This window comes from Choloepus didactylus, chromosome 13, assembly GCF_015220235.1.
Source record: "Choloepus didactylus isolate mChoDid1 chromosome 13, mChoDid1.pri, whole genome shotgun sequence".
In the NCBI taxonomy this organism is placed as follows: domain Eukaryota; kingdom Metazoa; phylum Chordata; class Mammalia; order Pilosa; family Megalonychidae; genus Choloepus; species Choloepus didactylus.
Genome location: NC_051319.1, coordinates 81702825 through 81725938, shown reverse-complemented (window position 1 = coordinate 81725938; position 23114 = coordinate 81702825). Strand labels below are relative to the sequence as shown.

Below are 23114 nucleotides of genomic sequence, written 5' to 3'. Positions count from 1 at the left end.
TTTTGTGAACTATTAGGCACATACATACAACATTGAATACTAATTACTGTTTTAGGTGGTGGTTAGAATATTTAATGCTATTTTGTTTTACAAAACCAATTTTTTTCTTTAAGTTGTGAGGTTCTATTGTTAAGCACTTATCACTAGTTTTTACCATTTTTAATTTTGATCATAGAAATAATTGTTTCCACAAACTTTTTACAACTTTCTGTATCTCTTTTTTAACTTTGACTACAGAAATAAATTTCCCCTTCACAAACCTTCTGCAACTTTCTGTATTCATTAAGGCTTTATCCCACATTCTTAAACAATTAGTTATTTAGGACAAAGCTATTTTCTTTTTCTTTTCAATTAGAAAAACATTCTTTATACTTTTTATACAACATGCTGTTACCAGCAAAATGAAACTTGTTAGAACAATGCCAAACATTCAAAACACTTTAGTTAATGCATTCTGAAACAGCAATACACAATCTTTTGGCAGGGATTAATGGACTGTATAGGTGTTACATTGTTCCATTACAGGACTCCAAGAATTGTTAGGAATAGCAATTGGTTTTTTATGTTGCTCGTCCTGCAAAGGTGGAGGAGGTGGAGGCGGCCAATCTTCCTCTTTTTTAATTACATCCTTTTTTTTTTTTTTTTTTTTTTTCCCCAGACTCCTCAGGGGGAGCCCTGGGCTGAATGGACGATTAAAGGGGACATTGGGTGGTATGAACTAGCCCCCAGTTCATTAAGGTTGAGACCAATATTTTGCTTCCTAATTCATGTTTTTTCTTAAGGATGTAGCTGACCAGTTTCCAAAATTCCAAATCTAAAGTGCCTTGGTTGGGAAACCAAGTACAATAAGCTTGAATAGTTTGAAGCAGATTAAGTAATTGAGTTTCCTTTATAGGGCAGTTAGCCACCTTTAAAAGCTGTTGTAAGGTTTTAACATATAGAGATTGTTCCTTTGTAAGTCCTGAGCCCACGATGAAAGAAAAACTCTCACTGAAACTAAGCACGTTGGCAGCTATCCCAAGCGGGTGCCGCTGTTCCTTACTTTAGGGATGAAAAATTGTAGTCTGGATGAAATTCTCTCCTCCTACACGTGATTGCTTCACCTGGAAATCCTGATGGCGCGCCTCACACGGGGCACCAATTGTGGTTTTCTGTTCAGCAGTAACCACGGTGACGCAATGAATTACTGGAGACAAAAGTCAAAAGAGGCGAGAGTTAGAACTCAAGGGAGAGTGTCCTCCCAAGCAGTTCTCATTTCAGTTTTTATTGAGATTTTGGGGGTAGGGAGACGTGCTGGCACTCAAGGCTGTTTAGGGAGGCAGGAGGGGAGGCAGGACGTTTTGCCCTTAATAACACAAAGATCAACAGGCAAGCAGACAACAGATAAGCCTGGCTGTGGGAGTGGAATGTACTACGTGCAAGAACATAGCATAGCAAAGCGAGACATTCTAGTTTACAATATTTTATCTACAGAATTCCCACAATCTTCATTAGCTATTAGGGAAATGCAAATTAAAACTACAATGAGATATCATCTCACACATATAAGGATGGCTGCTATTAAACAGGAAACTAGAAGTGCTGGAGAGGATGTGGAGGAATAGTGACACTTATTCACTGCTGGTGGGAATGTAAAATGGTATAGCCGCTGTGGAAGATAGTTTGGCAGTTCTTCAGAAAACTAAATATTGAGTTACCCTATTACCCAGCAATTCCACTACTTCTTATATCCCCAGAAGACTTGAAAGCAGAGACGTGAGCATACATTTGCACAATGATGTTCATAGTGGCATTATTCACAATTGCCAAAAGATATCTAAGTGTCCATCAACAGATGAGTGGATAAACAAAATGTGGTATATACATACGATAGAATATTATGCAGCAGCAAGAAGGAATGAGTTCCTGAAACATGTGACAACATGGATGAACCTTGAGGACATAATGCTGAGTGAAATAAGTCAGACACAAAAGGACAGATTTAACTAATATGAACTAAGTAGAATATATAAACTCAGAGTCTTAAAGTATAGCAATAGGATACTTAGAGGTAGACGAGCAAGAGAAGGGGGAGAGTTTACTTAAAATGCACAGAATTTTTAATAAGTTTGAACTTAAATGATTGGGAATGGATGGAGATGAGGGTAGCTTGTTACTGGGATTATAAGTAATAGTGCTGTGTTGTAGGTGAATTTGGTTGAAAGGGATTGTTTAGAGTCACATATGTCACTGATTAACACTACAAATATAGATAAGTTCTTGCATGAACTAGTATAAATGTATGACACTAGTAGAAGGCGTTAATAGTGTGGTATATGGGGGGGGGGGAATGACCTATTGCAAGCTACGGACTATAGTTAACAGTACCTTAATACTCTTTCATCAATCGTAACATTGTACCACATCAATACTAGAGGTCAATAATGGGAGGAGAGGAGATAAGGGATATTGGGTGTTTTCGTTTTTCTTTTTTTGCAACTATCTGATATTTTTCTTTCTAGAGCAATAAAAATGTTCTAAAATTTAGTGTGAGGATGATTGCACAACTAGCTTCTTTAGATGGAATATATGGTATGTGAATATATCTTAATAAAACCTGCAGATTCAAAAAAAGATCCCAGGAAAGGACCAAGAAATTATTGGAACTGCAACTATTATTCACTCAGGATAAGCTAATTAGACTTCCTAAATTATAGATCATTTGAAGTTAGGAAGGGGCTTTTGGGGTCATTTAATCTATCGTCTACATTTTACAGATAAGGAAATTAAGGTCTATAAAAGTCAAGCAGCTAGTGGTAGAACTAAAACTAGAATTATATCCTTGTGGTGCCTAGTCCACTCTTCTTTCCACCGATGATGTTAGTAAAGAGTTATTTCAGAAAAATGTTCTAAATTTTTACATGATTGGCACCTCAATTATTTACATGTGGATGGAAAAAAAGAAGGGCAACTGAAGACACTTACTTATGTCAGAGTTTCCAAAAATCAAGTAAAAGTGTCATGGATGACTGAGATTGTGGTATTCTTAACTAAACTTGAACAGTATAATTATTACAGGACTTATCAGAGCTATGTGTTAATATGCATGCAAACTGACAAGAATGTGATGCAGTTTCCCAAATTATTTAAATATAAAGCATTTTTTCCAGACAATCTTGGGCTAGAATTCCACAGAACATATTTTGAGGATTGATGATTTAGACTATTCATAATTTTCTTATACAGCTAGAACTTGTTTTACCTACCCAAAAAGGAGAGTAAATTTATGAAAATGTTTCATTTTTAAAGAAAAGCCTCAGTACTTTTTAAGAATTTTACCCAATCAGTTCTGTACGTTTGTTGCTTGCTACTGACTGCTCTATGCATATAAACTATTTTTAAAATACATCATTGCCAGATCAGCAGAGGACAATCAGGTCCCTATCAGTAAAAGGATTTTAAAGATGGAGCCCTCTAAAGAAGATGCTTAAGATTTCATTTTCCCAGAGAATGAATATTGCAGAAACATGGAGGCCAATTTCTGTTATCTTAGGTAAAATTCTCACTTCCAATGAAAAATTATTTTTTCTAATTCAAACTAGTAATATAAAAAATGAAAACCATCCTTTTGGATCTTTCAGTGCCAAATACTTCTTTATGAGTGTGACATATTTGGCCATCAATGAAAATATCAAGCCAAGTTTAGGTTTATTAAAGGTTATATTACTATTTATCATGGGCTTTTCCATTATTTTTGTTATAAACTAAAAAATATAATTACATTTATACTAAGAGCTTACATGGAATTTTGAAAAGTGGAGAAATCGTCAACCTGTGATCCAAAAACAAGAAATCCTAACTGAGCATAAGCAAAGAATATTATAAAAAACATGATGGCAAATCCTACTATGTCTTTGATACAGCGGTACAAGGTTGATGACAGCTGAGACATTGTCTTATTAAAGCTTATGAATTTGAATATCTGAAAAAGAACAAAGTTAATTGAAATAGAAAACAATTTCAAAGATTATAATTATAATTAGAGTAAGTTTAAATTAATTTGAAGAAATCTGCTTCAAATCAAAGAAGCTGCTTAGTGATAGCCAGCAGATGTTTGAGGATTTGCCAATAGTCACAAGGCCAAATTACTTTATAGTTGACAAAACACTTTTTTTTTTTGATGACTTTGTAGTTCCCCTTATGCCATTACATTGTTGCATTATGTAATACAATAACAATAAAATATAAATACCTTTATCCATGCAAAGAAGATGGTAATTGCAATTATATTGTTGTAATACATGTGCCAGTATGCAAGAAAATAGAAGTCTGAATATGTTTCAGTACTTTTCAACAGCTGTCCAAGTGAGAGAAAAATCTGTATATTACAGTATGTGTTGAAGGAAATGGCCAGAAAACACAACTAAATGGGAAAATAAGAAGTATTAAATTAGAGACTCTTTCTACCTCTAAATCTTGGCAGCCTATGAAGAAAATGCCCATCAAAAGTTTAACAGAAAGGAAGCAAGAGATAGGACATAGGCTTTTAAATAAAAGGAAGTAAACTTCAACTTATAGAAGTTTATGGCAGCATAATTATCATAAAAGTAGAAAAATATTGATTGCCTGGCTACCATATGCTATCTGCCTGTTGCTTTGAGTCAAAAGCACAAATATATATCCTGATTTTACTACTCTGACTAGTAAGGGTTTCTGCGGCATGTAACCACTTGATACCTAAAGTTTAATATTTCCATCATGTAACACTATAGGAAAATAAATTTACAGTTAAAAAAAACAAACAAACCCTTTTAGAACCCTTTGATAATACTTTTAGAAGATTTTAGAATCAATTTGTTGTGTACTGAAATATTAATAATCTTGAATCCCCAAAACTTGTAAACATGTTGGCCTCAAATAGCATGTAAACAAATTGAGAAAAATGTTTTTGTAATAAGGGATAACCAGACATTTGTGTGAAGAAATAATATGGACTGGGTTAGTGACAGTTATTAGCACTTCTGGCCAGTATCAGGTTGAGGCTGAGTGACTGCTAGTCTTACTCCCAGCTGCAAAGCCCATGCTGCAAGATTGCTGCCCTTCTCGCTGATACCCTGCAGTCAGACCAGTGCCCCACTTCCCTGATGCTGGTCAGATCTGCCTCTCAAATTCCCACGTTAAAAAGTATTCTGCAGTCTAGTGGCTCTTGAGCCTATGGAATTTAAAGACTTTGATATCCTCTACCTTTATTTTGTGCCCTGACCTGGTTATTGTGCATTAGTCATGTTGGAAACTGCAATTCAGCAAGCAAATAAATTGCATTGAACATAGTTGTGTGGAACCTGCTTTCAAATGTGGTTTACCTCCAATTTCAATCTGCTTTGGTTTGTTACAACATTTGCACAACACAAGTATCCTAGGTATCAGCAGAGCTTGGCACATGTCATGAAATACTTCCTTTCACTTCTGTTGCCTGAAATACCTAGATAGTTAAACACATTTAATGCTATGCCCTATGTTATGACATTGTTGGGGATACCAGAGAGATAGGTGGCACACTTTTCAAATGAGAAACTTTCAATCTGGTTTAAAGAGACCAGGTTTAAATATTGGGTTAACTATAACTAAAGGCCAGTAAGGGTGAAATATCAGATTGCATTAACCAGAAATGTTCTGTTCATTAACTGTTCCAAGCTCTCCCCATATGGCCTGCCCTGCCTACATTCTCTGTGTGTTTTTAGCACACTCCAGTGGCCACAAATGGCAGCCTTTGGGGATTCTTTTGGGGACTGTCTCCCCTATCCTGGTATCCCCTGTCCCCTCTGGCTGCTCAAACCCCTACCCACCCCCTTCAGTATTCTGCCTAGGCTTGTCCTTTGCCTATTCTTTCAAATTTCAGTGTCAAACGGAAAGCAGATTTAAACACAGAAGAGTAAATTTTAAAGGAACTTGCCTAAAAAGATTCATGAGTGGGGCTGAGAAGACCTACTATGAACATAAATCATTATACCCACGGAATCACTTACTCCTCTAGGTTTGTGCTGGTCCTCCCAAAGACCAAATCAGAAAAGACAGACTTCTCTCCTTTGGAGGCACACCATATGGATGTACTATGACAGTTCATTTTATGATTCCTACTTGTAGCTTTTAAAATAAGTCCTGGATGAATAGAAAATAACTGCTTTTCTGCCTCCTCACTGGAAGGGTCAGATGTCATCCCTCCCCTTCAACCATACACATGGATATGTACTTACCACCAGAAGTAGTAATTCTAGCCAGTTCCAAATACTTTTGAAATAGGCAAATTTAAATTCTTTCATTTTCTTGGCTTCTTGTATTGTGAAGACAAAAACAAAAATACAAAATATAATTTCACAGGAAGCAATAAAATAATCATAGTAGCTAACATATCTGAGGAGCTTCACAGAGTAAAACTGCCATGAAGTAATTATTCCTCCAGTTGCAGGAAATTCTGCCACCAATCTGCAAAATTAAGTTTGTGAAACTAACTGCATTCCAACCATTTGCATTTCTTTACTTAACTCAGTGTGAGTGAAATTTCTAATGAGCAGTGGCATGCACTTTAATGATAATCAGTTATTTTGTATAAAATGTTTTCTCAGGGTCATGTACAACTTTAAAATTTTGTAATTGATTTACTTATTTCTTAAAGGCTTCACTTTACTTTTTTTTTTTAATCTTCATTTTATTGAGATATATTCATATACCACGCAGTCATACAAAACAAATCGTACTTTCGATTGTTCACAGTACCATTACATAGTTGTACATTCATCACCCAAATCAATCCCTGACACCTTCATTAGCACACACACAAGAATAACAAGAATAATAATTAGAATGAAAAAGAGCAATTGAAGTAAAAAAGAACACTGGGTACCTTTGTCTGTTTGTTTCCTTCCCCTATTTTTCTACTCATCCATCCATAAACTAGACGAAGTGGAGTGTGGTCCTTATGGCTTTCCCAATCCCCTTGTCACCCCTCATAAGCTACATTTTTATACAACTGTCTTCGAGATTCATGGGTTCTGGGTTGTAGTTTGATAGTTTCAGGTATCCACCACCAGCTACCCCAATTCTTTAGAACCTAAAAAGTGTTGTCTAAATTGTGCATAAGAGTGCCCACCAGAGTGACCTCTCGGCTCCTTTTGGATTCTCTCTGCCACCGAAGCTTATTTCAATTCCTTTCACATCCCCCTTCCGGTCAAGAAGATGTTCTCCGTCCCACGATGCCAGGTCTACATTCCCCCCCGGGAGTCATATTCCACGCTGCCAGGGAGATTCACTCCCCTGGGTGTCTGATCCCACGTAGGGGGGAGGGCAGTGATTCCACCTTTCAAGTTGGCCCAGCTAGAGAGACAGGGGCACATCTGAGCAACAAAGAGGCACTCGGGAGGAGGCTCTTAGGCACAACCATAGGGAGGCCTAGCCTCTCCTTTGCAGCAACCGTCTTCCCAAGGGTAAAACCTGTGGTAGAGGGCTCAACCCATCAAACCACCAGTCCCCTATGTCTGTGGTCATGTTAGCAACCATGGAGGTGGGGTAGGCGAATACCCCTGCATTCTCCACAGGCTCCTCAAGGGGGCACTACATCTTTTTTTTTTTTCCTTGTTTTTTTTTTGTTTTTTTTTTTTTTAACTTTCCCTTCTTTTTTAAATCAACTGTATGAAAAAAAAGTTAAAAAGAAAACAAACATACAATAAAAGAACATTTCAAAGAGACCATAACAAGGGAGTAAGAAAAAGACAACTAACCTAAGATAACTGCTTAACTTCCAACATGTTCCTACTTTACCCCAAGAAAGTTACCTAATATAGCAACATTTCTGTGAACTTGCTCCTACTATATCCATCAGAAATTAACAGACCATAGTCATTCCTGGGCATCCCCAGAACGTTAAATAGCTTATCTGTTCTTCTTGGATTATTGTTCCCCCTTCCTTAATTGCTCTCTATTGCTAGTTCCCCTACATTCTACATTATAAGCCATTTGTTTTACATTTTTCAAAGTTCACATTAGTGGTAGCATATAATATTTCTCTTTTTGTGCCTGGCTTATTTCGCTTAGCATTATGTCCTCAAGGTTCATCCATGTTGTCATATGTTTCACGAGATCGTTCCTTCTTACTGCTGCGTAGTATTCCATTGTGTGTATATACCACATTTTATTTATCCACTCATCTGTTGAAGGACATTTAGGTTGTTTCCATCTTTTGGCAATTGTGAATAATGCTGCTATGAACATTGGCGTGCAGATATCTGTTCGTGTCACTGCTTTCCGATCTTCCGGGTATATACCGAGAAGTGCAATCGCTGGGTCGAATGGTAACTCTATATCTAGTTTTCTAAGGAACTGCCAGACTGACTTCCAGAGTGGCTGAACCATTATACAGTCCCACCAACAGTGAATAAGAGTTCCAATTTCTCCACATCCCCTCCAGCATTTGTAGTTTCCTGTTTGTTTAATGGCAGCCATTCTAACCGGTGTTAGATGGTATCTCATTGTGGTCTTAATTTGCATCTCTCTAATAGCTAGTGAAGCTGAACATTTTTTCATGTGTTTCTTGGCCATTTGTATTTCCTCTTCAGAGAACTGTCTTTTCATATCTTTTGCCCATTTTATAATTGGGCCGACTGTACTATTGTCATTGAGTTGTAGGATTTCTTTATATATGTAAGATATCAGTCTTTTGTCAGATACATGGTTTCCAAAAATTTTTTCCCATTGAGTTGGCTGCCTCTTTACCCTTTTGAGAAATTCCTTTGAGGTGCAGAAACTTCTAAGCTTGAGGAGTTCCCATTTATCTATTTTCTCTTTTGTTGCTTGTGCTTTGGGTGTAAAGTCTAGGAAGTGGCCGCCTAATACAAGGTCTTGAAGATGTTTTCCTACATTATCTTCTAGGAGTTTTATGGTACTTTCTTTCATATTGAGATCTTTGGTCCATTTGGAGTTAATTTTTGTGTAGGGGGTGAGGTAGGGGTCCTCTTTCATTCTTTTGGATATGGATATCCAACTCTCCCAGCCCCATTTGTTGAAAAGACCATTATGACTCAGTTCAGTGACTTTGGGGGCCTTATCAAAGATCAGTCGGCCATAGATCTGAGGGTCTGTCTCCAAATTCTCAATTTGATTCCATTGATCTATATGTCTATCTTTGTGCCAGTACCATGCTGTTTTGGCAACTGTGGCTTTATAATAAGCTTCAAAGTCAAGGAGTGTAAGTCCTCCCACTTGGTTTTTCTTTTTTAGAGTGTCTTTAGCAATTCGAGGCATCTTCCCTTTCCAAATAAATTTGATAACTAGCTTTTCCAAGTCTGCAAAGTAGGTTGTTGGAATTTTGATTGGGATTGCATTGAATCTGTAGATGAGTTTGGGTAGAATTGACATCTTAATGACATTTAGTCTTCCTATCCATGAACATGGAATATTTTTCCATCTTTTAAGGTCCCCTTCTATTTCTTTTAGTAGAGTTATGTAGTTTTCTTTGTATAGGTCTTTTACATCTTTGGTTAAGTTTATTCCTAGGTACTTGATTTTTTTAGTTGCTATTGAAAATGGTATCTTTTTCTTGAGTGTCTCTTCAGTTTGTTCATTTCTAGCATATAGAAATATTACTGACTTATGTGCATTAACCTTGTATCCCGCTACTTTGCTAAATTTGTTTATTAGCTCTAGTAGCTGTATCGTCGATTTCTCAGGGTTTTCTAGATATAAGATCATATCATCTGCAAACAATGACAGTTTTACTTCTTCTTTTCCAATTTGGATGCCTTTTATTTCTTTGTCTTGCCAGATTGCCCTGGCTAGCACTTCCAGCACAATGTTGAATAACAGTGGTGACAGCGGGCATCCTTGTCTTGTTCCTGATCTTAGGGGGAAGGCTTTCAGTCTCTCACCATTGAGTACTTTGCTGGCTGTGGGTTTTTCATATATGCTCTTTTCATGTTGAGGAAGTTTCCTTCAATTCCTACCTTTTGAAGTGTTTTTATCAAAAAGGGATGTTGGATTTTGTCAAATGCTTTTTCAGCATCTATTGAGATGATCAATTGATTTTTCCCTTTTGACTTGTTAATGTGTTGTAATACATTGATTGATTTTCTTATGTTGAACCATCCTTGCATGCCTGGAATAAACCCCACTTGGTCATGGTGTATGATTTTTTTAATGTGTCTTTGGATTCGATTTGCAAGTATTTTGTTGAGGATTTTTGCATCTATATTCATTAGGGAGATTGGCCGGAAGTTTTCCTTTTTTGTAACATCTTTGCCTGGTTTTGGTATTAGATTTATGTTAGCTTCATAAAATGAGTTAGGTAGTGTTCCATTTTCTTCAATGTTTTGAAAGAGTTTGAGTAAGATTGGTGTCAGTTCTTTCTGGAAAGTTTGGTAGAATTCCCCTGTGAAGCCATCTGGCCCTGGGCATTTATTTGTGGGAAGATTTTTGATGACTGATTGGATCTCTTTGCTTGTGATGGGTTGGTTGAGGTCTTCTATTTCTTCTCTCTTCAGTCTAGGTTGTTCATATGTTTCCAGGAAATTGTCCATTTCCTCTACATTATCCAGTTTGTTGCCATACAGTTGTTCATAGTATCCTCTGATAATTTTTTTAATTTCTTCAGGATCTGCAGTTATGTCACCTTTTTCATTCATTATTTTGTTTATATGGGACTTCTCTCTTTTTGATTTTGTCAGTCTAGCGAGGGGCTTGTCTATCTTGTTGATCTTCTCAAAGAACCAACTTTTGGTGATATTTATCCTCTCTATTGTTTTTTTGTTCTCTATGTCATTTATTTCTGCTTTAATCCTTGTGATTTCTTTTCTTCTACTTGGTTTAGGATTGGTTTGCTGTTCATTTTCTAGCTTCTTCAGTTGATCCATTAGTTCTTTGATTTTGGCTCTTTCTTCCTTTTTAATATATGCGTTTAGTGCTATAAATTTCCCCCTTAGCACTGCTTTTGCTGCATCCCATAGGTTTTGGTATGTTGTGTTCTCATTTTCATTCGTCTCTATATATTTAGCAATTTCTCTTGCTATTTCTTCTTTAACCCACTGATTGTTTAGGAGTGTGTTGTTTAACCTCCAGGTATTTGTGAATTTTCTAAGTCTCTGATGCTTATTGACTTCTAATTGTATTCCATTGTGGTCAGAGAATGTGCTTTGAATAATTTCAATCTTTTTAAATTTATTGAGGCTTGTTTTATGTCCCAGCATATGATCTATTCTGGAGAAAGTTCCATGGGCACTAGAAAAGTATGTGTATCCTGGTGATTTGGGATGTAATGTCCTGTATATGTCTGTTAAATCTAATTCATTTATCAGATTGTTTAGGTTTTCAATTTCCTTATTGGTCTTCTGTCTGGTTGATCTATCTATAGGAGAGAGTGATGTGTTGAAGTCTCCCACAATTATTGTGGAAACATCAATTGCTTCCTTTAGTTTTGCCAGTTTCTCTCATGTATTTTGTGGCACCTTGGTTGGGTGCATAGACATTTACGATTGTTATTTCTTCTTGCTGAATTGCCCCTTTTATTAGTACGTAGTGGCCTTCTTTGTCTCTCAAAACATCCCTGCATTTGAAGTCTATTTTATCTGAGATTAATATTGCTACACCTGCTTTCTTTTGGCTGTAGCTTGCATGAAATATTTTTTTCCATCCTTTCACTTTCAGTTTCTTTGTGTCCCTGTGTCTAAGATGAGTCTCTTGTATGCAACATATTGATGGTTCATTTTTTTTGATCCATTCTGCGAATCTATATCTTTTAATTGGGGAGTTTAATCCATTTACATTCAACGTTATAACTGTGAAGGCATTTCTTGAATCAGCCATCTTATCCTTTGGTTTATGTTTGTCATATTTTTCCCCTCTGTCTATTAATATCCTTTATTGTACCCATACCGAATCTCTTTAGTACTGAACCTTTCTCCAAGTCTCTCTGTCCTTTCTTTGTTTCTCTGTCTGTAGGGCTCCCTTGAGTATCTCCAGTAGGGCAGGTCTCTTGTTAGCAAATTCTCTCAGCATTTGTTTGTCTGTGAAAAATTTAAGCTCTCCCTCAAATTTGAAGGAGAGCTTTGCTGGATAAAGTATTCCTGGCTGGAAATTTTTCTCACTCAGAATTTTAAATATATCGTGCCACTGCCTTCTTGCCTCCATGGTGGCTGCTGAGTAGTCACTACTTAGTCTTATGCTGTTTCCTTTGTATGTGGTGAATTGCTTTTCTCTTGCTGCTTTCAGAACTTGCTCCTTCTCTTCTGTGTTTGATAGTGTGATCAGTATATGTCTCGGAGTGGGTTTATTTGGATTTATTCTATTTGGAGTTCGCTGAGCATTTATGATTTGTGTATTTATGTTGTTTAGAAGATTTGGGAAGTTTTCCCCAACAATTTCTTTGAATACTCTTCCTAGACCTTTACCCTTTTCTTCCCCTTCTGGGACACCAATGAGTCTTATATTCGGACGTTTCATATTATCTATCATATCCCTGAGGTCCATTTCGATTTTTTCAATTTTTTTCCCCATTCTTTCTTTTATGCTTTCATTTTCCATTCTGTCATCTTCGAGGTCACTGATTCGTTGTTCAACTTCCTCTAGTCTTGTACTATGAGTGTCCAGAATCTTTTTAATTTGGTCAACAGTTTCTTTAATTTCCATAAGATCATCCATTTTTTTATTTAGTCTTGCAATGTCTTCTTTATGCTCTTCTAGGGTCTTCTTGATTTCCTTCATATCCGGTACTATGGTCTCATTGTTCATCTTTAGTTCTTTGAGTAGCTGCTCTAGGTGCTGTGTCTCTTCTGGTCTTTTGATTTGGGTGCTTGGGCTTGGGTTATCCATATCGTCTGGTTTTTTCATATGCTTTATAATTTTCTGTTGTTTTTGGCCTCGTGGCATTTGCTGAACTTGATAGGGTTCTTTTAGGATTTGTAGACCAATTGAAGTCCTTATCTCTAATTTATCAGATCTACAGCTTCGTGGAGTACACTTTCTCTAACTAACCAGCAGGTGGCATCCACGAGCCACCTGTTCTCCACAAGCCAGTTCTCCCCTGCTTAGCCTTTTTGGTGAGTGGGGGAGTGAGTCTTGTGGGGTCCAATTGGTGTACCAAGCTTGCGTGTGTAGTTGGTGTTGCCTGCCCTGTATATGGGGCGTGTTTCTGGGCAGTCAGGGAGGGGGGGTGGCTCTAACAATCAAATCTCCCTGGTGATCCTAGAGTTTTAAAGCTGCTGCAATAGTCTAATCCTTCAGTTCAGTCCTGTCACAGTTTGTCTCTGCCACTGACCCACAAGTCCTTGGTATTGGCGTATGGCTCCTGAGACTTGCAAGTGGGCCCCTCTTCCAGGCCGTGCACCCCGGGTCCTCTGTTGAGGGATGACTGTGCTATGTCACAGGTGAGTGCCGTCCCCCCAGGGCAGTTCTGGGCTGCTGGGCTGTGTAGGGAGGCTCCCAGTCTGCTGAAATGATGGCTGAATGGGGCTTTGTTAATTCACACTGCTCTACCTTCCCAACTCTGGGACAATCAGCTGAGGTTGCAGGGAAGGCTAATGTCCACGCCCAGTTTTGTGGTGTGTGCCTGTTATTTGAAGCACTTCCGTCACACTGGGTTGTCTGGGGCAGTTCTGGGCTATGGGGCTGGCGATGGGCAGGAGTGTTTCCTGTCCACCAGGATGATGGCTGTGAGCGGACACCCCCCTTTTCTTGGGAAGTTGTGGTGTTTAGTGAATTTTCTCAGCCACTGGATTATTGCGTTTTGTCTCAGAGCTCTCCTAGTTCTGCTCTTGACTTGACCTGCCCAAATAGCAAGTCTTTGAAGCTTTCTGTATTGGGCTTCTTAGAGTAATTGTTTTAGAAAAAGAAAAAAGGATTAAAAAAAAAAAACAAAACAAACAAAAAAAAAAATGGGCCCTCCTCAGAGATCTAATGGGTTATTGAAATGCTAAGAGACAAAGCAACCAGGGCAATTAAGGAAAGGTCCACAGGGCAGAGAGATCAGCTTTTCTTCAGGATTTGCATATGCGCCTCAGGGCCCTTCCCCTTTCTATGTTCACCAGAACTCCAAAAATCCTCCGCTTTTATTTTGGAGTTTTTCGTGTTGTTTTTTTTCTATGCCTGTCTCCTCTCTGCTGGGCTGGCTGCTCTCAGATTCTCTGGTGTCTGGTCTCAGTCTATCTATGGTTGGAGTTTGAATCAGTAGAATGAGTTTCCGATAAGGGCTGCCACTGCAGTTCTCCCTTCTCCTTCCCGGAGCTGACAGCCCCTCCTCCCCCGGGACTGAGCCTGGCAGGGAGGGGCGTGGGTCCCCTGGCCGCAAAAACTTACAGATTTCGCTGATCTCAGCAGTTCCACGTTTTCATGAGTGTTGTATGAAGTATGCCCAAAGTCAGATTGCTCTGTGGTGTCCAGTCCACGCAGTTCCTGGCTTTCTACCTACTTTCCTGGAGGAGTAACTAAAACATACAGCTCACCAGTCTGCCATCTTGCCCCGCCTCCTCCACTTTACTTTTTGTATCCTTGAATATTCACAGTAGTCAAAGACCAATATAAATGAAAAAGATGTGATTTTAGCTAGACATTTGTTCTAAGTTCAGAGTGCTCGTTCATAATGGGGAATAACAATTTGTCTCTACAGGAAAATGAGATGATGTTCAAGATAATGCTATTACTGTTATCGGTCAGGAATCCCCCAAAAATACGTAATTCTTGATTATCTCAGAGGGAGGAAATACACCTTTGTAGCTTATCAGAGACACTTTTTGCTTCTAAATGTCAAGGTCACATTCTGTTAAACCAAATGTGTTCTGTTTACTTTAGCCACTGGACGTTGGGTACAAAGATCAACATGCAAATAAAGGTATAAAAATTAATTCCAACCCTAAATATAAAAATATTTTCGGGTTGTTTACTGGTTTGATGTATTCCTAGTGTTCTCAAGAACCTCAAATTAATAAAGAATTGTTGGTGATTTAAAGAACCAGCATTTAGATCACAATGTAATTATTCTTATATGGAGATTTTGGCAAATTTTTTTTGGTACTGGAATAAATTGATGAAAAAACAAAAACAAAAAAAAGCCCAGTTAACAAACAGACTATTGCATATAGTGGGTGCTCAATGTCAGATGAGTAAGTGAAGTGAAAGAAATTTAACATTATGACTGAAGTATAGAATAAACAAAAAGTTGAAAAAACAACAGTATCCTGTTTAATTTGTGAGATGTGTGCACAAAAAGAAAAATAAGTGGGTAAGTTCTTAGCATAAGCAACATACTTTTACATCTTTCATAAGAGATGGGAAATTTTCATTAATTATTTCCTCTATTATTGCCTCTGCCCCTTTTCCCTTCTCTTCTCCTTCTGGGACACCAATGATACATAGATTCTTGTACTTTGTTTTATCTTTAAGTTCCCAGAGACATTGCTCATATTTTTTCATTCTTTTCTCCATCTGCTCCTTTGCGTGTAGGCTTTCAGGTGTTTTGTTCTCCAGTTCCTGAGTGTTTTCTTCTGCCTCTTGAGATCTGCTGTTGTATGTTTCCATTGTGTCTTTCATCTCTTGTGTTGTGCCTTTCATTTCCATAGATTCTACTGGTTGTTTTTTTTGAACTTTCAATTTCTGCCGTATATATGCCCAGTGTTTTCTTTACAGCCTCTATCTCTTTTGTGAAATATTCTCTAAACTTTTTGAATTGATTTAACATTAGTTGTTTAAATTCCTGTATCTCAGTTGAAGTGTACGTTTGTTCCTTTGACTGGGCCATAGCTTCGTTTTTCTTAGTGTAGGCTGTAGTTTTCTGTTGTCTAGGCATCTGCACTCCTAGGCCACCCCAATCAGATTTTCCCAGATGAGAACAGGCTCAGGTCACAGAAAGAGGTAATATTTCAGTATCTGGTCTCCCTGATGGCTTTTCTTAGAGGATTGAGACACCTGTGCTTTTCTGCTGGGCAGATGCACCTGTCACTGCCGGTGTAAGACGGTGTGGCCTGTGGCTCTCCTCCCCCAGGCTTTGGGGTCTGGTTCCGGAAAGACTGAAAGATGGACAGTAGAGCTGGGCCCCTCCCTTTCCTCTTGGGAAGCAATGCCCCCTCCAGAGAGGTCATCTGCATATCAGTAAGTTCTTTGTTTCTGTGACTCTGCTGATCGAAGTGTTTTGATTTTAAAATGGCTGAGGCTGTCTTTACTGCAAGGCGCTGCGGGCTGAGAATAGCTGAGGTTTTCTCCACAGAGAGACAAAGGGACAGAAAAACTTCCAGGTTCACCCGTCAGCCAGAGATAGCACCCGATTCTCTGGGCTCCCTGTCCTGAGACAGCTATGTCCCCCGACTCTCCCAAGGTCAGTTGTCACCAAAAGCCTCTGTCTGCTTGCTGAGGATTCGCTGTCTGTATTGAGCAGTTAATATTAAAACCTCGCTTGGAGCTGGGCTGAGAGAGTGCACTGCGTGGCTTCCGTGAGGGAGGGGCTCTCGGCTCTCGGCTCTCAGCTTTCAGCGTGGGTCCGCAGTTTTACTTACAGATTTTATGCTGTGATCTCGGGCATTCCTCCCAATTCAGGTTGGTGGATGATGAGTGGACAGTCACGTTTGTCTCCCCGCTGTTATTCCAGGTTATTTACTAGTTTTTTGGACATTTATGAATTGTTCCGGGGGGGGGGGACTAACAGTATTCCACTCCTCTCTATGCCACCATCTTCAGCAATATACTTTTATGTAACTATTGATTAGATATTCTCACCAGGTAACAGTTTCAAAATCTGCTGACATTGCTAAAAATAGTAACATAGGATAACTACAAAACCTAGAGACAGGATTCCTGTATTACAAGTTCTTTATATGACTTTAAGCCAGTTACCCCAATGCTTCCACTCTTACTTAGGATATGGAAATGACTTGTGCTTTTCACTTTATCCTCATCAGGACTACTGTAAAGGGCGAATGATGTTAGTTAAGAACCGATTCCCTGAGAGAAAAGTAAGAACTGTAAAATAAAAGATATAATGTCCATTGGTTGCTTAAGTTCATTTGTCTTATTCATTTTTACAAATTTTAAAGGCCACGGTTGTGTTTCCTGCCTCTTGCAAAATCTCCTAGTCAGAGTAAGAACAATTGTATGCAGACATCCACCCATCACCAGATCACTTAAAGGGCGCTGATTCAATTCCCCAGGCAGATCCAGTCATGGTGATCCTATTTCCTTTGTCACTGTTTGGTTTACCTAGGCTTAAGCCAATTAACATGGTCCAGGTTAGGCAGGTGACCTAAGGTAACTCAATCAGACTGATGGAAAGAACTTTTCCTCTTTGATTGAACTCTTTCTTTATGGAAATCAAATTCACAATCATCTTCAGGTCCTAAGAGAAGCTTAAGATAAGGCTGACACAAAGGACAGAGCTGAAGCCATCTCTAAGAAATGGAGCTAGAGTGCTAAACTTACTGGAAAAGGTGCCTGCTTGTCTCTGGAATTACTGCTCTGAGACAATAATACAAGAATGATAATAATCTTTATTATTTAAGCCAGTTTAAGTTGGGGTTTTCTGTTACAGCCCAAAGCCTCCTGATTTAGAGGTAAAGAGCTGAGATCAAAGATAAGTCTTGTATCAATTAGCTTTTGCTAGATAACCACATCCAAATGCAGTGGCTTACAATACATATTTCTGTGTGTCTGCAGAATTCAGCTGATCTACCTGGGTTCAGCTGATCTCAGGTAGGCTTACTTAGATATCTGCCATGTGTCTGGACCACTCATTTTCAGTTTCAGTTGTGTCTGCTCTACACGTCTCTTTGATTTGGTTCTGCTCTACATGTTTCTCATCCTCCACCTGAGTCCAACAAAAGTTAGCTCAGGTATGTCCTTCTCATGGTGATGACAGAACTGAAAGAGAGCAAGTTCTAATGTGCAAACTCATTTCAAACTTCTGCATGCATCACCCTCTGCTAACACACTGGCCAAAGCAAATCACATGGATGAGCCCAGAGTTAAGAGTCTGGTGATGTACCCTGCCTGCAGTGTAAGGCTCTTCAAAGTTACATGACAAAGATGCAAGGAACTGGGGCCATTTTTGCAATATGCTACAGGCTCTAATAAGTTCTGTGATTCTGGCTATTGTTCTATATTGTTTAAAATTTAAATTGTTCACTCTTGAGACAAAAATGAATAACTTAATAAAGAAGAGCATTGTGAAAGGACACCAAAAGATGTGAATGATCTGATTTAGAAAAAGTCATCAAGACTAAATGATAGATCTGTGCAACTCCAGAATGACAAGAAATAAAAGACTATATATCTTAAGTATAAAATTAACTTTGTAGGTAATTCTTGTTCCTGAACACATGCTGAAATAATAATGAACCAATGAATATGATGTTTTTTCACCTCCTTTTTCATTATTGACAGTATAACTACATTTTAATTATTTTAAAGCTTATGGTTTTAATCTCAGCACAAGCATGCACAAACTAGAAACCTTAATGAGGGCTCTGTATGTTTTTTAAATTGAAAATACTAATAAGGAGGTTTTGAATAACTCACCTGATGATGCAAAACAGATTTACATTAGCATTGTATAATGAAAAATCAATAAAAATAACTCTAGTCCCTCTTGTAATCCAGCTGTTCAGTCGAAGGTTAATGAACTTATTTTTGGTTTCAGATTTCAATTTTGATAAAGTGAAAACATATCCCCCATTTCGGTAAACACCAACAAATCCCCAGTGCCAAGGGGAATTGGAAAGAGAAGCAGAGTACTTCCACCTGTAGACATAAAAAGAATAATGGAGAGAAGACAAAGCCTGACTGAGAAGTATTCCAAGAATTTAAAACTTACCTTTGAATCAAAAATAGTGGTTAAAAAAAATAGGAGTAAGTTTATAGGTATTACAGTAATTTGGAAGCAAGAGAATGAGTTACAGAGGAAATTATTAAAAGGATTAGTATTTTACATGTTTTCATTTTTAGGGCTTATTGTAAGCAGTGTATTACACTAGGTGCTATGAGAAATTTTCTAAAAAAAACATTATCCATCTGTTGTCTCAGGGAACTTAAAATCGAGAAAATACTGATGGCTTTTTTTCCTTTAACATGCTGTCTGTTTTGTCTCATGAAATACTTAGTCATTGAGGAGGACAAGAATATCAAGGGTTTTGATTTAGGCATTTCTATCTCAGTGTAGGAAAAAAAGATGCTTCATACTATCTTCTAAAGGTCATAGACCATTTATAAATACCCAGTAAAGTACTTTGCTGCAACGCCTATTTTGTCATTTAGCTCTCCTTTTGTTTTAATGAAGTACATAAAGTAAAATGGCTATAACTGAATTTTATCTCCATTCCTTCTACTTTTAAATTAATTATGGGATCTCAAAAAAGGAAAGCTTTGATTCCTCATTTTAGTCCCTGTTTTAAAAGACATTTCCCTCAATCCAAAACCGATTTGAAAGATGATCCAAAGTTGGACTGCTTCAACTCATTTCTTTGTTAATAAGACTATGCTTGTTTCTAGCAGGATAAAACAACAGACACCACTAAGAAAAAATACTCATATTTTAATGAAAGTACCATAGTTGTACTTTTGAGTGTTTGTTTTCCACACATGATATTAAACTAAAACAGGAAAATTTGTTACACCAACCCTTTCCCAGCTTCCAATTTTTCATAATGTTTTTAACTACTGAATTTTACATTTTCTATAGAGTACAAGCATACATTGATTCTTATTTTGGTTGTTGGGGAGTGATAGGTATAACTCACAATTCCAGTTAAGTATAGAGATGGTAAAATAAACCAAACCTATAGTGTTAATTTTGGTAAAGTACCTGTAGTAGTTATGAGAACTTAGAACATTAAAATATCTAACATTAGCCTTGAGATTCCAATTTAAAATGTGTAATGGAATAATTGATTTATCTCATAATTTTAGGTTAAGTAATGTTATAATATTTAAGAGAATATGTCACCATGGTTATGAATATATTAGACTTATAAGAATTATACAAGCCCTTTGGAAGGTTTAACTTTATGAGATAACTGAAATCTCTAAAAACAAAATTGGATACATTAACTTTTTTTATTTATTTTATTTATTTTTATTTTTTTATTTTTGAGATTGTTCAGATACCATACAATTATCCAAAGATCCAAAGTGTACAATCACTTGCCCCTGGGTACCCTCATACAGCTGTGCATCCATCACACTTAATTTTTGTTCAATTTTTAGAAACTTTTCATTACTCCAGACAAGAAATAAAGTGAAAGATGAAAAAAGAAAAAAAGAAAAGGAAACGCTAATCCTCCTCTATCCCTAACCAACCCCCCTCTATTGTTGACTCGTAGTACTGATATAGTACATTTGTTACTGGTTATGAAAAAATGTTGAAATACTACTAACTGTAGTATATAGTTTGTAATAGGTATATAGTTCTTCCCTATATGCCCCTCTATTATTAACGTCTAATTGTATTGTCATAGATTTTTTCTGGTTCATGGAAGTGATTTCTAGTATTTGTACAGTTGATCATGGACATTGCCCACCATAGGATTCAGTTTTATACATTCCCATCTTTTGACCTCCAACTTTCCTTCTGGTGACATATATGACTCTGAGCTTCCCCTTTCCACCTCATTCACACACCATTTGGCGCTGTTAGTTATTCTCACATCTTGCTACCAATACCCCTGTTCATTTCCAAACATTTAAGTTCATCCTAATTGAACATTCTGCTCATGCTAAGCAACCACTCCCCATTCTTCAGCCTCGTCCTATATCTTGGTATCTTATATTTCATGTCTATGAGTTTACATATTATAATTAGTTCCTATCAGTGAGACCCTGCAATAATTGTCCTAATGTGTCTGGCTTATTTCACTCAGCATATTGCCTTCGAGGTTTTGTCATCAACCCGTTTTTTTTAAATATGGTTTTGTTCACACACCATACATTCCATCCCAAGTAAATAATTGATGGTTTTCTGCATGGTCATACATTTATGTGTTCACCACCTTCACCACTATCTATATAAGAGCATCTACATTTCTTCCACAAGGAAGGAGGGAGAGTCAAAGAAGGTAGAGAGGCAAAAGAAAGAGGAAAAAAAAAATGACAGCTAGGAAGCAGCAAAAGGAAAAATAACCTTAAATCAAAGTAGAATAAAGAATCAGACAATACCACCAATGTCAAGTGTCTAACATGCCTCCCCTATCCCCCCCTCTTATCTGCATTTACCTTGGTATATCACCTTTGTTACATTAAAGGAAGCATAATACAATGATTCTATTAGTTACAGTCTCTAGTTTATGCTGATTGCATCCCTCCGTCAATGCCTCCCCATTTTTAACACCTTGCAAGGTTGACATTTGCTTGTTCTCCCTCGTAAAAGAACATATTTGTACATTTTATCACAATTTGTGAATACTCTAGATTTCACCAAGTTACACAGTCCCAGTCTTTATCTTTCCTCCTTTCTTGTGGTGTCTCACATGCTCCCCATCTTCCTCTCTCAACTGTATTCATAGTTACCTTTGTTCAGTGTACTTACATTGTTGTGCTACCATCTCCCCAAATTGTGTTCCAAACCACGCACTCCTGTCTTCTATCACCCTGTAGTGCTCCCTTTAGTATTTCCTGTAGGACAGGTGTCTTGTTCACAAAGTCTCTCATTGTCTGTTTGTCAGAAAATATTTTGAGCTCTCCCTCATATTTGAAAGACAGCTTTGCTGGAAACAGGATTCTTGGTTGGCGGTTTTTCTCTTTCAGTATCTTAAATATATCACCCCACTTCCTTCTTGCCTCCATGGTTTCTGCTGAGAGATCCGCACATAGTCTTATTAAGCTTCCTTTGTATGTAATGGATCGCTTTTCTCTTGCTGCTTTCAGGATTCTCTCTTTGTCTTTGACATTTGATAATCTGATTATTAAGTGTCTTGGTGTAGGCCTATTCATATCTCTTCTGTTTGGAGTACGCTGCGCTTCTTGGATCTGTAATTTTATATCTTTCATAAGAGATGGGAAATTTTCATTAATTATTTCCTCTATTATTGCTTCTGCCCCCTTTCCCTTCTCTTCTCCTTCTGGGACACCGATGATATGTACATTATTGTACTTTGTTTCATCCTTGAGTTCCCGGATATGTTGCTCATATTTTTTCATTCTTTTCTCCATCTGCTCCTTTGCGTGTAGGCTTTCAGGTGTTTTGTTCTCCAGTTCCTGAGTGTTTTCTTCTGCCTCTTGAGATCTGCTGTTGTATGTTTCCATTGTGTCTTTCATCTCTTGTGTTGTGCCTTTCATTTCCGTAGATTCTACTAGTTGTTTTTTTGAACTTTTCATTTCTGCCGTATACATGCCCAGTGCTTCCTTTACAGCCTCTATCTCTTTTGCAATATCTTCTCTAAACTTTTTGAATTGATTTAGCATTAGTTGTTAAATTCCTGTATCTCAGTTGAAGTGTATGTTTGTTCCTTTGACTGGGCCATAACTTTGTTTTTCTTGGTGTAGGTTGTAATTTTCTGTTGTCTAGGCATGGTTTCCTTGGTTATCCAAATCAGGTTTTCCCAGACCAGAACAGGCTCAGGTCCCAGAGGGAAGAAATATTCAGTATCTGGTTTCCCTGTGGGTGTGTCTTAGAAAATTGCTCCACCCTGTGATGCCTCAGGTCACTGTGCTTTTCTGCCCAGCAGGTGATGCCTGTTAGCCTATAATTCTTGACTGGTGTGAGGAGGTATGGCCGTGTTCCCCCAGGCTCTGGGGTCTGGTTCTGAATGGAAAGGGCCCCACCCCTTTCCTCCTAGAGAAGACAGACCCCCCAGGTGGAAGTCATTAGCATTTCAGTGGTCTCACTCTCTGCTTGTGCTGTCTCCACCCTTCCCCAAGTCACAGCCCTGGAAACTGAATATGACTGGGGCTTTCTCCACTGAGCCAAAAAAGAAACAGATAGTCCCCTTCAGACCCAGTCCAAGGTGACCCTCCGGCTCTCCAAGGCCAGTCGTCACCCAAAGCCTCTGTCTGTTTTCTGGGGAGGCGTACCTGTAGTGAGCAGTTCACACTCGCTACTGAAAACCCCAGTTGGAGCTCAGCTGAGCTGTATTCGCTTGCTGGGAGAGAGCTTCTCTCTGGCACCACGAAGCTCTGCAGCTTGG

The 23114-nt window shown here is 38.0% G+C and overlaps 1 protein-coding gene across 1 annotated transcript in view; it reads right to left on the bottom strand.

The window, feature by feature from the left end:
- The window catches only part of PKD2L2 (polycystin 2 like 2, transient receptor potential cation channel), a 75528-nt gene that overhangs the window by 46112 nt on the left and 6302 nt on the right, over positions 1–23114 (bottom strand). The window contains exons 5-8 of the mRNA XM_037800785.1: positions 18517–18738; positions 6234–6462; positions 4232–4402; positions 3780–3961 (exon numbers count right to left, since the gene is read on the bottom strand). Of these exons, the coding sequence (XP_037656713.1) occupies positions 3780–3961; positions 4232–4402; positions 6234–6462; positions 18517–18738 (804 nt within the window). The remainder of the gene's footprint in view (positions 1–3779; positions 3962–4231; positions 4403–6233; positions 6463–18516; positions 18739–23114) is intronic.